Source organism: Pecten maximus, chromosome 14 (genome assembly GCF_902652985.1).
Source record: "Pecten maximus chromosome 14, xPecMax1.1, whole genome shotgun sequence".
NCBI lineage: Eukaryota > Metazoa > Mollusca > Bivalvia > Pectinida > Pectinidae > Pecten > Pecten maximus.
In genome coordinates, this window is record NC_047028.1 from 15,986,554 (window position 1) to 16,002,054 (window position 15,501).

Here is a 15,501-nt window from a genome sequence, read left to right on the forward strand (position 1 = left end):
ATAAATGTACATATATAATACTGGAGAGTTATGACATATATATTTATAGTAGACGATTTTAATAAATTGACGATGTTAAATGATTGTATAGCATAGAGTAATGGTTTTTAAGAAACAGCAGAAATGCAAGCTACCCGAGAACAATTTTTTTAGACTTAGCTCCCTTTGATAAATAGCTATATCTAAAGCTGCATGTAATATAAAAAAGGCTATTTGAAAGTAGCTATGGTTAATTATTGAATGTATGGCATGTAAATGTATAATCTATATGGCAAGTAAGGAATAGAGTAATAAAAAAAAATATCGGTTACTACATTTATGCTTTGAGCTTTCACACTCACTTTCACACGTTCACTGAATGCTTTTATATATATATACTTATACAAATAAGTGGTGTATTTTCAGTTTGAGAAAAAATGTATTTGATATGGACCATTTATTTTACAAAAAAAAAAAAAAAAAAAAATAAACAAAAAAGAAAAGAAAAAAACCCTTGATGCTCTTCACAAAAAAAAAAGATCTTCTGTTGCTGTAAAACTGAATGTAATACTTTTTCTATATATTTCATTTACTCACAATATGCAAAAGGATGAATAAAAATATTTCAAAACTGAAAAAGTTAGAATTAGAGTTTATATTATTATATTACAGAAATGAGAGATTGTCGATATTAAATCTATTTTCAAGAAGATTACATGTATATACTTATAACTTATTTGAAAAGGGATATCAATTCGCCTGCCACGCTATTCGACAAAACTTTTACTGTTTAACAATTAAAGCGTACTCAAACTAATCCAGTTATGATGTTCATAGTATACCGATCATAATGTAAATATTCGTGATAAATAATTTGAGGTCTAGTTAATTTGTCCTCTTTCGTGGCAGCGTATATTGCTTCACAGAAAAAAATCTTTATTCCTTATTAGACCTTTTTCGGTCTTTTAGACATTTAAACACCAGGATAAGAACTGCTGTCAATGTCATCGCCCCCGATAACTGGAATGCAGGTGTCCAGGTTCCCGTACTGTCCCTAATGGCGCCTGTAAAGATAACATATCCGAGGGCGTAAACTATAAACACATAATCAACATGGAAACATAACTCATACAAACATGTATATTCTATCTTACCATATGGCAAAAAATGTAACCTTACATCACAAATAAAAAGATGTATATGAAGGTATCGACGCTTGTTTTTAAATATCAAATCAGACAACAAATAAACAATTCCAAAGCAAAACGGTCAGTGATGAAAACATTTTGTGAGTTGTTGTATACTAGGGAATGTTTTGCTGCCATTTTAACTCAATAGAAAAGGAATTTATCGATGAAGCTAAAGGTTGACTCTCCCTCCTATGGTAATGATCACACATAAACTCGGACGAAAATTGCTTGATAATTTTAAAACAGGTTCAAATGGATGTATATATTCAGAGCCGCTTAGGTATTCGTCAACTGAATCATTCAAGTAGAATCTGTTAGTGTTGGACTTGAAATCCAGAAGTAAAATATCAACATAGGCAAATGTTGGATAACTTTATAGACTAATGCCATAGAAATGAAGAAGAAAAACATTAAAAACTCGATTTTGACGGAAGGCCTTTAAAATAAATCGTCAATGCTTCTTCGGTAACGACCGTTTTGTGAACCAAGGACCAATCAAAACTGTATGACGTCATCAATGAGATTCAAATGGAAACTCAACGGAATCACAAGGCATATCATCGGAGCCACAAGGTATATCAACGGGACCACAAGGTATGTCAACGGAACCACAAGGTATATCAAAGGAAACTAAAGGTATATCAAAGCACCACAAGGTATATCATCGAACTACAAGGCATATCAACGGAATCACCAGGCTTATCATTGACCATCCTCATATTTTGACTGTAAATATTTGCTCCAATGAGAACATGATACAAGCGACTGATGTTGACGAATCTGTAATGACCTTGGTTTCAAGTTCTTCCGGGATAAGCCTGTCCACACGGCCAATAAAGTATTTATTCAAACGTTTTACTAACCTAGAAATTGCTGTAGAAAGCCTGCCAGGGACTGTGTGACGGATAAAGCTCTGTTGGATGCCTGGAATTTCTCTGATAACTCGACGTACAGAATCCCAAATGACTTTTGACCTCCAACTACAAATACAGATACAAAAAATCCTCCTGAAGATTACAACTATAGTTAATCGAAATATTTAAACGGCTACCTGTTGTAACTGGATTCATCAAGAATGCTATGGCGGCAAACAAGCAGATGAAGCCCCAGGTACTAGGAAAGCGGTCAGGGCCGACATACTCCACAGCCATGACCATCAATGTACCATTGTACCCACCGGCAAACAAACCATAACACCCCATCAACACACATAGGTTGAGCTTCTTTCGAAGAAACGATGTACAAAGGATACCAGATCCAAATAGAAAGATCGTCATGGTATATAAGCAGTGACGGTGTGTTGGAAATACATTCATGACACACCCGAACAGAATCCTTCCAATTAGATCTGTTAACCCAAATACAAAAAGTACGAATGCTCCATCTTCTTTGGACAAGTCAATATCGTTAATGAATGGGGGAATAATATTAAATAAACTATTATATCCAAACATTGCGAAAAATACTAAAAGAAATAAAAGAACGCTGTTCCATTGTTTGAGAAGCTGCCATTCTAAATCAAGGACACCACGCAAAACTTGCTTTATGATAGTCGTATCATTCTCCAAAGTTCTCCCTCGTGTGTCTGACTGCTGGGTGGATGCGTGTGCCGTACAATCTGGTAAAGGGCGGACGAGGAGGCCACAGACGCAAATATTCAAAATAATACCTCCATAGACAATAAATGTACCCTTTAGTCCATACTCTCTCAGTAGATACCTGAGGAGGTAGGGAAATAGCATTCCTCCCAGTCCTCCTCGGGCGAATAATATACCAGAAGCGATTGATCTGTTTTTGTCGAAATATACTGCAATCATCATGACTGATGGGGGAAAGCTCATCTCAAAGCCTATACCTATACAAAAACAATGGTATACACACAAATATAACATATACAAAAACAATGGTATACACACAAATATAACATGTACAAAACAAGTACACACGTTCATATAACATATGTCTATACAAAAACGTTATACACATGTATATAAGATATAGCTATACAAACATGTTATACACATGTATATAACATATAGCTATACAAACATGTTATACACATGTATATAACATAGCTATACAAAAACGTTATACACATGTATATAACCTATAGCTATACAAAACATACAAAAACAAAAAACGTTATACACACGTTTATATAACCTATGCCTAAATAAGAACAACGTTATACACATGTATATAATCTTTAGCTATAAAAAAACCAATGATATACACATGTGTTATTCAACTCCAAAGGCACGAAAAAACAAGACAACCTGTTAATACAAAACGTGATTAAACTCTCAATGCGTTTGATTGGTTGACATGGTGACGTGTGATCGGGACAATTTTTTGATCACGTGGGTCAATGCATTTTGATAGGCTAACGCTTGAATGCCGCTTTACGAGGTCCCGGAAATGATAACGCACAAGAAGTAGTTCGAGGTTGTTTTCTGTCATATTTAAGAAAATTGTATATAATACAGTATATATATAGGGTCTAGTAAGTAATAACGACGGTATAAGCCAATATAGGTAATGGATCCTAACAAACAAATGTTCGTTGGATGCGTATTACTACAAATGTAGAATTTCAAGTAGTAATAACGACAGTACAGACAAGTAAATTGTCGAATTTTCGAGACAATCTTCCCCTTTATCAGGATACAGGTAAATTAAAAACGATTACAGTTAATATGTATATGTATATATTTCTATAAATGTATTGCTTTGAAAATGATATACTAGCTTATTGTTTGTTATTTGTTTTCGAAATTGTCCGTTTTGCATATCGATTAGCGGCACTTCTCTTTAGGTCATATCCTTGTACAACAACTATCATTTTGAAAAGAAAACACGATGGCACAAAACATGTCAATTTATCCTAGAATAGCCTTTCTATTGTGGTAGAAACAGGTCATACATACTCGTGGTTGTTATAAATGGTATTTCTTTCACTCTCTTTAGTTATTGTTTCAAAGTAACAAAAAAACACTAAAGCTCGTCTTTTTTGTTATTATTGAAAACTAACTAACTACATTAAAAGAAATGAAATCTACAACGATAAAAATGAACTTGTGTCGAAAACAGTAGCAATCAATAATGGACTTAGTTGTGGTCACAGAATAAATCCTTTTTGAATAATAAAATGATTCTAAATATCTTACCGGTAATGATTCCATATGTCAAATACAGGACCTCAATCGAAGGTGCGATCGATGATAATATCAGACCTCCACCAGTGAACAGTCCTCCGAAGCATATCAGGGTTTTATGGTGGTACCTTTTGGTTAAAACAGCGCTTACAGGACCTGGAATTTACAACACGAATACTGATAGACTTACTTAACCTATCAATACCATCCATGCCCATCCGCGATCAACGGAGTTTCCTTGTTCTCTGCACCCATAATGATGGTAATTTTTCGCAATATCTGATGTATTTAAATGATCTGTATGGTGTGTCGGAGCCTTGATATAAAGCTCTGTTTTTCAAAAAAAAAAAAAAAAAAAATCCAATCAAACCTGGAATATAGTTGCATGGTAGTATGGCAGCATCTCAATTCATCCTACAGATTACGTGAATTTAGGGAAATTTTAATGTTGCATTGGCCTTTGTTGTGTCTTTCCGTTCTTAATTTTTTCAAGGCACTATCCCCTAAACTACTCATTACTGGTATTTAATACTTGGGCCATACATTACTCTAGGTTCGTCGAATTGTTTTGCTCATTTGATCTTATTTGCCCACCATCATCAGATAGTGGACTATTGAAATCGCCAAGTGTCCGTTGTACTTGGCCCGTCCGTCTGTCCGTAAACAATCCTCGTTATTCATTAAGAAGTACAGGGTCAAGATGATACTTCTCAAACTTCAAATGTATCTTTGAATTTGATGGATGAAGTTTTTAAAGATTAACTTCTCAATTAATTTTCCTGTGAGGATGTTTCTCACAGGTAGGTTCCCCTTGGTCATTAAGTAGGCTCATGTGATTTTGTACCTGACCCAGAAAACAAATTGATCAATAATTATTACCACTTGCCCGCGGCAGTATTCCTAATGAATGTGGATTGGTCAAAGTGAGTTGCTGTCATCATTTCTGGAGTACTTAGGACGGTCGAGTTTTGGTAAAAAAAATCATATGGACCTCAAGTGGGATGCGGGGCCACGGAAATCTGCTCGATCCGGTACTCATTTAAGTGATGAACTTCAAACCACGTGCCCGCGGCAGTATTCTTACTTTATTAGACGCCAATGTGGACGGGCCAAAAGGCATTTCTGTCATTATTTGTAGAGTACTTAGGGCGGTCGGGGATTGGTCAAAGTTGGTGATGAACCTCGAGTTAGCCGTGGGGATCACGGGAATTGAAAAATGTAAACCACGATCACTATTTTGAATTTGAACTTTATGTCATACAAACTTTATAGTTTTAGTCATATCATTTACTAATAAGTTTTTTGTATGAACTATTATGGTTTTGAAGACAATTTTACATACACGAAGACACAAACATGTATTATAAATACACATACAGCAAGTAAAAGTTTGATGTTGTATCTATTGATTTATCTAGCGATGGCATTTGTGAATTATGTAAATTACGTTCTAATAATACCTTTAGCATTGACGTTTTCAAATAACCTTGACGATGTGATACAAAAACAACAAAGCGTACCGACATAATAGCTAAACCAAAAATCGATTTAACGGGGACCAAATATAAACAAAAATATTCATTGGATTTTTTGCCAGTGAAATATTATACAATTATAACATTTTAATAAGGCCGATACATAGTTATATCGACCTAAGAAAAATATATAGACCGTAGACGAAGTCCGAGGTTGATATTTTTTTCTTAGGTTGACACAACCATGTATTGACCGAAATCAAATTGCTTTATTATTGTTATCTATAATTATTATCACAAGCTTACCGGTAATACGTACATTTTGTATTTATATATCAATGTAATTAATTTGTATATATCCCCCTGTATTCATTGAAGAATAAAAAATCTGTATGAGCTAGCATTGGGTTCCAATACTTTTTTAATCTAGGGAAAGCAAATTCTTTCTTTGATAAATCACTAGACGAAGTCCGAGTCCATACAACCCAACAGAAAAGTAATGGACATGATTTTTTTTATTGATAGTAACATGATCTTTGATCTTTGACATTTAGTATCAGTAACCTTGGCTACCAAGCCTTTACAAAATTAACCCGGAAAGCAGGTACAATGAAGATATTACTTTTCAATTCATAGAAATAGTGACATTGACGTTTGTCCTCTGGGCCTGAAAGAATACTTAAGGTACATTGTGCAGCAATGTTTGACTCTGTGACCTTGAATGTACGCAAAGGTTGTTTATTTAAACAAACTTTATATAACTTTACCACAGCATACTACAGGCCCAATATCTGGTCTCTTGGCCGCTGAGTTATTGAGTAGAAAATGTTCAATGTGTTTGCATGTCTTGCCCCTATGACCTTTAATGATGGGAAAGGTCACTAATTCAAACAAACATGGTAAACTTTCGGGCTGGTGATTTGGTTGTAAATAGACAGACAGCCAGATCTTTTAACCTTAGGGCATCGCATCTCGTGATATGGGACCATATCTACAAAATGCGCATTTGAATTGTAGAATCCCCCTTTTGGGTATCACCCCTCCCCGTTGGAAGCCAGTGCTACGAGAGAAACTCAGGCGCCTTAAGCAACATTTATTCCAGTCAAGTAATGATCTAGACCAAGTTTTAAAATGTCGTGATCATCAAGTTAGCCGTACAGAAAAAGAACATCTTAACAGAGATGTTCTCTTAGACTATTTGCCCATTCTGCCCCCTCCCTTTCACCACAAAGGCGTTATGTCTTCTGTTATAAACTGTCATAACTAGATGTACACCACCAAGGAGAAAACTGCCTTGAGTCAGGTAACCTTAAAAATGAAAGAAAAGGGGCATATTTATTTCTGTAATAGTGCAATTTTGAATTTAGTATCTGATATGACAGATTAGCCAATTCAAGATATCAAACATCATCAGTATGGAAAGTTTAAAGCAAACTAAAAAAATTATTTAAATTATTGTTACAAAGGAAGTGACAGGGCATGTCTTTATATAGATAGAGGCATGAAAAAAATATTGATGTATTGCAAACCAAAAAGCTTTAGCAAAACAATAAGTTCTAAAAATTCACCTAAATATGACAATGTTTACCCAGGCCTAGTTGGTTGACAGATGAACTGGTACCGTCAACCCACTCGTAAACAAACAACTTTCGAAATTTGGTCAAAATACTATTCTGACCAACAAGTGTGCTTCTAGAAGGTTCTATCACTACATCAAGCTACAGTAAAACGCAATTATCGAATTATTAAACTATGCACTGACCTCCATATAAGTACATCAGATTACGCCATGTACTCAGTGCCTCTAGACCTGTATACACAGTGCATAACAATTCATAAGTATTACATTAAACATAGCAACGTATCTTATATAATTCTATCTACACATTAATAATACACAGCTAATCTGATTAATAGCTATAAGTTAATTAATATTCCTTATTATATGTTTATCCAACACATCTATACTATGTAATACTAACATATCTAACTTGGTTATAATCCTACATCGTACATAATTATATTGGCATACATAAGTATTCAAGGGTCGATAACCCTTCATATACATTCAAGGGCTGATAACCCTTCATGGAGTTACACAATTCGAATAAACTATTCCGATGCCGATAGCAGAAGTTCACACTATTCACATCCTGTGCCTTTCTCCGTTCGCTGGAAATTCGTTTCTCTTGTGCCATCGGCATCGAAAAAGATATGATAAACACACATAAATTTACACAGATATATATATAGAGAGATAAGGGTTATTATAATCTATACGAATCTGAGTGTTTTGGCATATTGTAACATTATCCTCTATAGATAAATCACTGCTTCCATACAGTAATAGCTGCAGATCTAGAGGTATGAAATTGTTCAGATTCCGGTACAATTCGATTCTCTGGTCAACATAATTATTACAGACAAAGAAGAAATGATATGTATATCCTAAATAGGATGACCACATTGACAGTGGCTATAATCAATCAGATGAGATCGGCAAAGGTCATTATTTAAAGTACTACAACTCTTGCATGCAATATATTAGACTTTCTATTTCTAACAGAGTAATAATAAGGTACTTTTGATATATTAGAGATAGACTTTTTAAATACTGAGCATGAGTTACTTTGAATAGTTTCTAAATCTAGTTGGTTCCAAATTCGAATAGTAGCAGGGAAAAACGAAGTATTGGTCAAATAAAGTCGGAAATTTGGTAAAGAGTAGTTATTTGCGTCTCGGAGGTTATAGTGAGAGTTTTTAGGTACTAAAAGAGGCAGTAGAGTGGATAAATAGCCTGGTGTTAGTTGATTTGTGATTTTATAGAAAAGTTGCAGTTTTCTCTTAGTACGACGAGTAGCAAGTGGTTCTAAACCACTTTCAGAATATAACGAAAGTCTGCTAGCAAAAGATGGTAATCCAGTAATTATTCTTGCTATTTCTAAGTTAAGTTTTTCCAATCTGTCTCCATCAGCGAGAGAACACCCGTCCCAAACCTCGCAAAAGTATTCAAATAATGGCAGAATATAAGACTTGTAATTTTTAATTAAAGTTTGTCTGTTTAAAAGATATCTGAGCTTACGGAGGATACTTACCTGTTTCGATACCTTTTTACAAATGTAAAATATTAATAAAGATATGTGAGGTACTACAGCTCACACAGACATTATCAAAAGAAAGGATTTTTTTTTTTTTTTTTTTTTTACTTTTGACATTTTTATTCAGATTTTCCACATAAAATACAGAAAGAAACAAAGACAGCTTTCACACACTTACATACACAGACTGTATATATAATTTGAATACAGAGTATGCGGCTTATATATATGTAATTAGCTATAACTAATAGGTGAATAATACATGGAAAAAACCTTCCATAGAAGGCAGCATATGGTATAAAATAATATGACAGAGGTGATGACAAAATGCATGAATCAATTCTTTCTGTCTATTGATCAAAAAGATTACGAAAAAGCCTCCATTTGTGAGTGTATATTTTCCCATAATGTAATAGTCTTTACACTTTCAAACATTAGTTGTTCCCCGTTATTTCTAGACTCAAGTTTAATACAAAATACATTGAAAAATGATCCAATATATTGGAAACTAGTGAAATTGAACTAAAAAAAATTATCAAATGACAGTGTTTAAAACAACGAATGATGTCTCGTTGAGATGGCTCCAATACAGGCTTATACATAGAATATTGGCAACAAATGACTACCTTACTAAGATAAATATATATGATGATCCGTCTTGTACATTTTGTAAAGAAGAAGATGAAACACTTTTACATATGTTTTATGAATGTGAACACGTTGAGAGGCTGTGGATATTACTTGAAAATAGGATATTTGAAAAAAAAACTTCTATATATTTAAATCTGTCAAAAAAAAAAAAATTGTTTGGAAAAATAAGTAAACAATAACATACATAACCTGATTATACTCATTGTTAAACAATATATCTATAAACAGCGTGTTGAAAGAAAGGAAATTAATCATAAGTATACAAAATAAGCATGTGCAAACCTTGTATATAAAAGTTTTATCTGATTGATATAAATCAGTCTTCTATTCCAACCCCACAATGGAAAGTAAAACAACCATAACAATGAAATTTAAAATCTCATCAACATACAATGTACCCGTGTGGTCTGGTCATTCAAGGTGTCATTCTACCAGTTGTTGTTTAGTCGCTACGGTCTTTAAGGTACATGACTAGACTTCTGACATAAAATCTCTGTTCAGATTTATTTTACCTGTAAACCCAGGGCTTCTTACGAAGCGACTACAGTAATCACACCTGGTCGTATATGCCCATGTCTACTGAGACAACACTCTCAGTGAAGCCTTTTGTAACACCGTCATGCTTGACCGCAGACACCTTACTGGCTTCCAAACAGGTTTTGCTGGTGATGTACTGCATTGGGTATTCAATGGATCTGAAACAGGATGTTATGTAATATTCCATTGAAAAGGTATACTGTACCGGCAATGGACCCCAGGTTACCTTGCACTTTTACAATCCAAGGACATACTCTCTGTGTATTTCACCTATACATCGCCCAATATTAGCAAATCCAATGGCAAAATGTATTTCCTTTCAAAGAAACCCAGAGCCTTTTCTCGAACTAGCATCATTATGAAACTAAAACAAGTTGTTTATCCATTTGTCTGAAAGGTACTGCTATCAATATTTTACCTGAGTATTGATTATAAATACAAAAAAAGCATTGACACATGTACCTATCCCCTCTGAAGTGGTCTGTTGTTATATAAGGTAGGTGAGCTTGCAACACTGTAAGTTAAAATCTAAAATGTATTTTTTAGAATTCAAGCATATGAGTACCTTTGTAAATGTCATATGGTTATCCATAGAAAAACATAATAAAAATAATGTTTACATTTGTAAGCATATCACCTTGGTCGGCATTGAAGCAGGAAATGTTTTACATATTGATAATCTCTGTGTGGTAATAGTGTGGTGATAGGCAAGGATTCAGTTTCCGGCATCGTAAACAGCTTGTGTTGGCATCAAAATAGTTTGTTTTTTTGCTTTTTTTCCCAAAGTGTCTTTTGAAACAAGTACAGATCTTCCATATGTTCAGGGTGAAGTTGCATTTGTATTAATTTCACAATGACATCACAATGAGTAATGCGTTTAATTAGAAATTGAATAAAAGATGCAGTATATATCGAATGTCCTTCTATAATTCATTAGGGATGCAAAGGGAAATCCGGAAGGATATACATAAAATACGACAATTATTCCGAATGGTGATTTGCCTTGACTCTCCAAAGATGATTGACATCTTCGAAAGGAAAAACAAGGCAATTTTCTCTATTATCATGGTTGCAGAAACATATACAAATGTATAGCATATTTTTCATAAACCAATTCACTTTGAAAAGGAAATGTAGCCAGACAATTAGAGAATGATAAAAAGTAAAGTAGTATGTGACATATTGAACATGTTTTGGAAATCAAAGAATGTAAACTAGGAAAAACTGAAAACATCGTATTGTATTTGTTAAACACGAGCAGACAACATGCATTAATTTAAATTTCTATTAATACTGAATTGTGTTTATGTGCTAATTTACACATGCAGCTGATACATTTCACAGCATCTGTGAACAAGAGAGAACCAAAAACAAATCCAATTAGTACAGCCCCGATCCAGCCAATGGTCGCCGATGATGGCCTGTCATCAGTGGCGCACATCCGGGTCCTTATCTTCGACGAAAGCGACGTTTCAGTAACTTTCAGCTCTGCTGTTATGCCCTCCATTGCTGACCTCACTTGCGCCTCTAGGATTTCAGGATCTGAGTTATTAAATGCAAACACGGGTGATGTAACACACAAGCAACGACAGGTTGACTCCATTGTGGTGTTATTGCTGTTTTGAGAAACTGTCGAAACTGACGTCAATGTAACGTTGTCAGCAGTTGTCGATGGCGCTTGTGATGACATTGTCGTTAATGATTTCGTCGCTGGCAGTGCAGTCGTCTTCCTTGCTGCCGGATGATTCGTCACCATTGCTGTTGCTGTTGTTGTCTGTAATGAGGCTGTCTTTGTTTTGGATGGCGTCATTGTTGTTGACAGTGATGTCATTTGTTGCTGTGTTGTGACTGGTATGGCGAGAAAGAATATATATAAAAATATGTAAAGGCGAGATAAACGTTAAATGGTATCCGGTGAACATATAAATATATCGTCTCGCTGTATAATGTATATAGAGGATATCTAACAGTGTCTTCAGTAATACCAAATATAATTTCACTCGTGTGGCTAATATTTTGATATTTTCTACTCGTGCTGCTCACTCGTGAAAAATATCAAAATATTAGCCACACAAGTGAAATATATTTGGTATTACTGAAGACACTGTTAGATATTCTGTTTATTACATTTTTTTATCAACGAAAAACCTACCCCGTATGCTAACTAAGCCTAATGTAAACAAAAAAAGTAGTTCCCCCTGTCCAGGTGCTGACATATATGTCAGGCTTTCTGATTGGTCAATTATTTTGCTATTTTCTAATCATTGATTTGATTGGTCAAATCAGCAAAAGTGATATTTTTCACTAGTGAAAAATATCACTTTTATAGAATGAATAATTTTTGATATTTCACTGGTAAAAATGTAATAAATTGTTATATATAATCAAAGGGAATGTAAACTGATTTTGATTGTTAAACACGAAGAAAACACCCCCTTTTTACATCTGTGAACACGAGACAGCCAAACACTAAAACGACAATTATTTCACCGCCAAAGCAAAATATGTCAGCTTTGTAAAGAAACTAATCAGCCGATCACGCTAAGAATTAATGGTTCCCCAACTCCATCGCTTATGATGTAATTTTAAAGTAGTTGTACAAATTCCCTCTGATATTCAGAATGACATTTCAAATATCTAAGGGAAGTAGTTACTAGTCTCTAGTGTGTAATTAATCTCATGATTGTTTTGACGTTTTACATTAACGACAATGGAGTAGACAATACTGTGTGTGATTATAGAATTCTAAACAAGTGGCATAAAAATACTGTCGATGGCACCTAAAGATAGCACAAACTGTACGTAACTATGTCATATTTGAATACCTAATGTTTTCTTTTTTTCTGCATTTTTCTCTTACAAATATTATATACGGTTTATTTAAACAAAGTCAACTCACGCTCCGTACAGACACCACAGCTAACGAGGCAGGCGACAAGCATGTAACCTGGGTTAGCGATACACTCCCCAGTGGCTGCCCAGGTGGCACACGAGGCGTGGTAGTCACCACAGTCTACCAAGTAAATCACAAGTATTTCTACGGTGGCTGGGATCGGACGTCATATAAAAAATATTATTGCGTGGGAACGAAATATTCTTGCGAACAAACGAAATAGTATTGCGTGGCAAAGAAATGATATTGTGTACGAACGAAATATTATTGTAATGTAATGATGTTTCGTTCGAACGCAATATTTCGTTGCCAAGCAATAATATTTCGTTCCAACGCAAATATATTTCGTTCCCATGCAATAATAGTTAGTTCGAACGCAATAATATTTTTATATGATGCCTGTTCCAAGCCACCGTATAGTACAACATACAACGTAAAACAACAATTTTTATAAAGGCTCAATATCAAGCTACAAACACCTACTCATTGAATGAAAAAACGGTATATGAGGGATGTCACTTATATACCTTGCTATACAAAATTGATTCGTCGTAACCATGAAGTCTGCATAACCAGATTCAAGATGGCTGTTAAAAACTTCAGCTTACCACAGCGTAAATTCAGCGAGAAATCATTTAGCATTTGGTTAATTCTCACTAGTGCAATACTGATCTCAATATGGTTTTACACAATAATTACCGGTTTTTAACTTGCACGTGTTTACCAATAATAGTATTCATATAGGCATTAACCAATGGACGATACGTATGTACATTGGGCGATAGTGAATGAATGAAAACTGAACATAACAATACGACAATATAACGAGGGATGATTTATATGTTGAGAGCATCGTACTGAAGGGGGTACCCAATGATGTTTTTTTTTAAGTCCTACTATTCTCTGACTATATAGGGCCGTGTACCCAGGACTGGTCTCATTTGGTCAGTTTATATCGACGAGGTAGCATTCTAAAGTAAGGTTTAAGACCTAAGGATATCCATAATCATATGGCAGCAACACTAGGGAAATATGCTCCTTCATATGCTACAGTGAAAAGATGGGTGGCGGAATTTAAGCGCGGCCAACAGAGCCTTGATGATGACCCCCGTCCTGGAAGACCTGCCAATGTTGCAACCCCAGAAATGGTAAATAAAATCCATGATATTGTTATGACTGACAGACGAGTCAAAGAAAGATAAAGAGCCAGTAGAGTTGGCATTTCACAGGAAAGAATACATTCCATTCTGACCGAGGATCTTGCAATGAGAAAGTAGATCAAAAGCATACCAGGCGCACATTATCGCGTATTAATCTTAACCTTTTTGAGGAAGCTCATGCCAACGTACTTCAAAGATTGGTCACTATGGATGAAACATGGGTCCATCATTTTACCCCAGAGGCCAAACAACAATCGAAACAATGGAAGCACCCTGGCTCTCCCCACCAAAGAAGGTAAAGACTATTCCATCAGCTGGGAAGGTTATGGCCTCGGTTTTCTGGGATGTAGATAGTATTCTGCTGATAGATCATCTCCAAAATGGACAAACAATCAATGACACATACTATGCTTCACTTCTGAGGTAGTTACGGGAAAATGTTAAACTTAAGCGTCGCGGAAAGCTCATAATGTGTTATCCCATCAGGACAATGCTCCTGTTCACGAGTGTGTCATTGTCATGGCTGCCATTCACGATTGTGACTTTAAATTGATTGAGCATCCGCCTTATTCACCTGATCTCGCTCCATCAGACTTTCATTTATTTCCAAAACAGCTATTTCAGGCACCCACTTCAGTCCGATGATAACGTCATACATGCAGTGGATGACTTTCTGAACAGCCAAGAAAGGGAGTTCTATAAAAATGGCATTGGGGCCCTTAAACACCGCTGGCAAAAGTGTATAGATATGAAGGGGTTTGTGTTGAAAGATAATACAATATAACCGGCAAAATTCAAATCCTTCAATATGAGGCTCACAACATATCAATCAGCCCTCGTATCATTTCGTTGGCGTAGTATTGTGTTCCTTATACCAATTCGATAATATTGTCATTTTCATCGTTTACATGTATTTCTAAATAGTTCCGTTTCTGTAATGATATCGAGTTTAAAGTCTTTTTACATATAAGTGTAATACTCCTACCTTCAACGTGACAATTATCACAACTAAATTTACAGGTGACGCTGAGGGAAGTTCCGACACAGTCACCGCCATTTGCGACCCAGGTCGGACAATTTTTGTCGGAATCTTCACACCCTACAAAATGTAAAACACACGACATGGGTGATAAATGTCGATTATCTAATGGTTTCCGTATTTCTTAAAATGGGACACACATTTTCTCAGAATATATTTTGGAAAAATAATTAAATCGAGCGTTTTGGTTATGCATGGTTTTCATATCAGAGTCAGCCTTATGGCCTCATCAATATCCAATAACGGGGCGAACGGTTACAACACCATCCGTCCCTCAGACTGCCTGTGATATCAGAGTGGTATTGGGATGAATATGCGTCTTAA

At 35.2% G+C, this 15,501-nt stretch overlaps 2 protein-coding genes across 2 annotated transcripts; both read right to left on the reverse strand.

Annotated features, from left to right (window-relative positions):
• Positions 1 to 915: 915 nt before the first annotated feature.
• LOC117341775 (monocarboxylate transporter 1-like) lies at positions 916 to 11,152 on the reverse strand. The gene is made up of 7 exons (XM_033903638.1): positions 11,088 to 11,152; positions 10,105 to 10,243; positions 7,388 to 7,517; positions 4,337 to 4,480; positions 2,785 to 3,024; positions 2,033 to 2,149; positions 916 to 1,073 (listed from the first exon to the last, which is right to left on the reverse strand). The coding sequence occupies exons 1-7, from the start codon at positions 11,150 to 11,152 to the stop codon at positions 916 to 918; spliced, it is 993 nt and encodes a 330-aa protein (XP_033759529.1).
• LOC117341777 lies at positions 9,573 to 15,262 on the reverse strand. Its single transcript, XM_033903639.1, has 3 exons — positions 15,124 to 15,262; positions 12,985 to 13,098; positions 9,573 to 11,933 (listed from the first exon to the last, which is right to left on the reverse strand). The coding sequence occupies exons 1-3, from the start codon at positions 15,260 to 15,262 to the stop codon at positions 11,362 to 11,364; spliced, it is 825 nt and encodes a 274-aa protein (XP_033759530.1). The 3' UTR covers positions 9,573 to 11,361.
• Positions 15,263 to 15,501: the final 239 nt, after the last annotated feature.

What these genes read in the sequence shown, in the direction of transcription:
- LOC117341775 (XM_033903638.1), bottom strand. Translation starts at nt 11,152, where the DNA reads ATGATAATAGAGAAAATTGCCTTGTTTTTCCTTTCGAAGATGTCAATC. An exon ending in ATCATCTTTGGAGAGTCAAG is followed by an intron (nt 10,244 to 11,087) that starts GCAAATCACCAT and finishes ATCCTGTTTCAG; the next exon opens with ATCCATTGAATACCCAATGC. An exon ending in GACATATGGAATCATTACCG is followed by an intron (nt 3,025 to 4,336) that starts GTAAGATATTTA and finishes GTTTTTGTATAG; the next exon opens with GTATAGGCTTTGAGATGAGC.
- LOC117341777 (XM_033903639.1), bottom strand. Translation starts at nt 15,262, where the DNA reads ATGTCGTGTGTTTTACATTTTGTAGGGTGTGAAGATTCCGACAAAAAT. An exon ending in TGATAATTGTCACGTTGAAG is followed by an intron (nt 13,099 to 15,123) that starts GTAGGAGTATTA and finishes TTTACTTGGTAG; the next exon opens with ACTGTGGTGACTACCACGCC. An exon ending in CTGTGGTGTCTGTACGGAGC is followed by an intron (nt 11,934 to 12,984) that starts GTGAGTTGACTT and finishes TCGCCATACCAG; the next exon opens with TCACAACACAGCAACAAATG.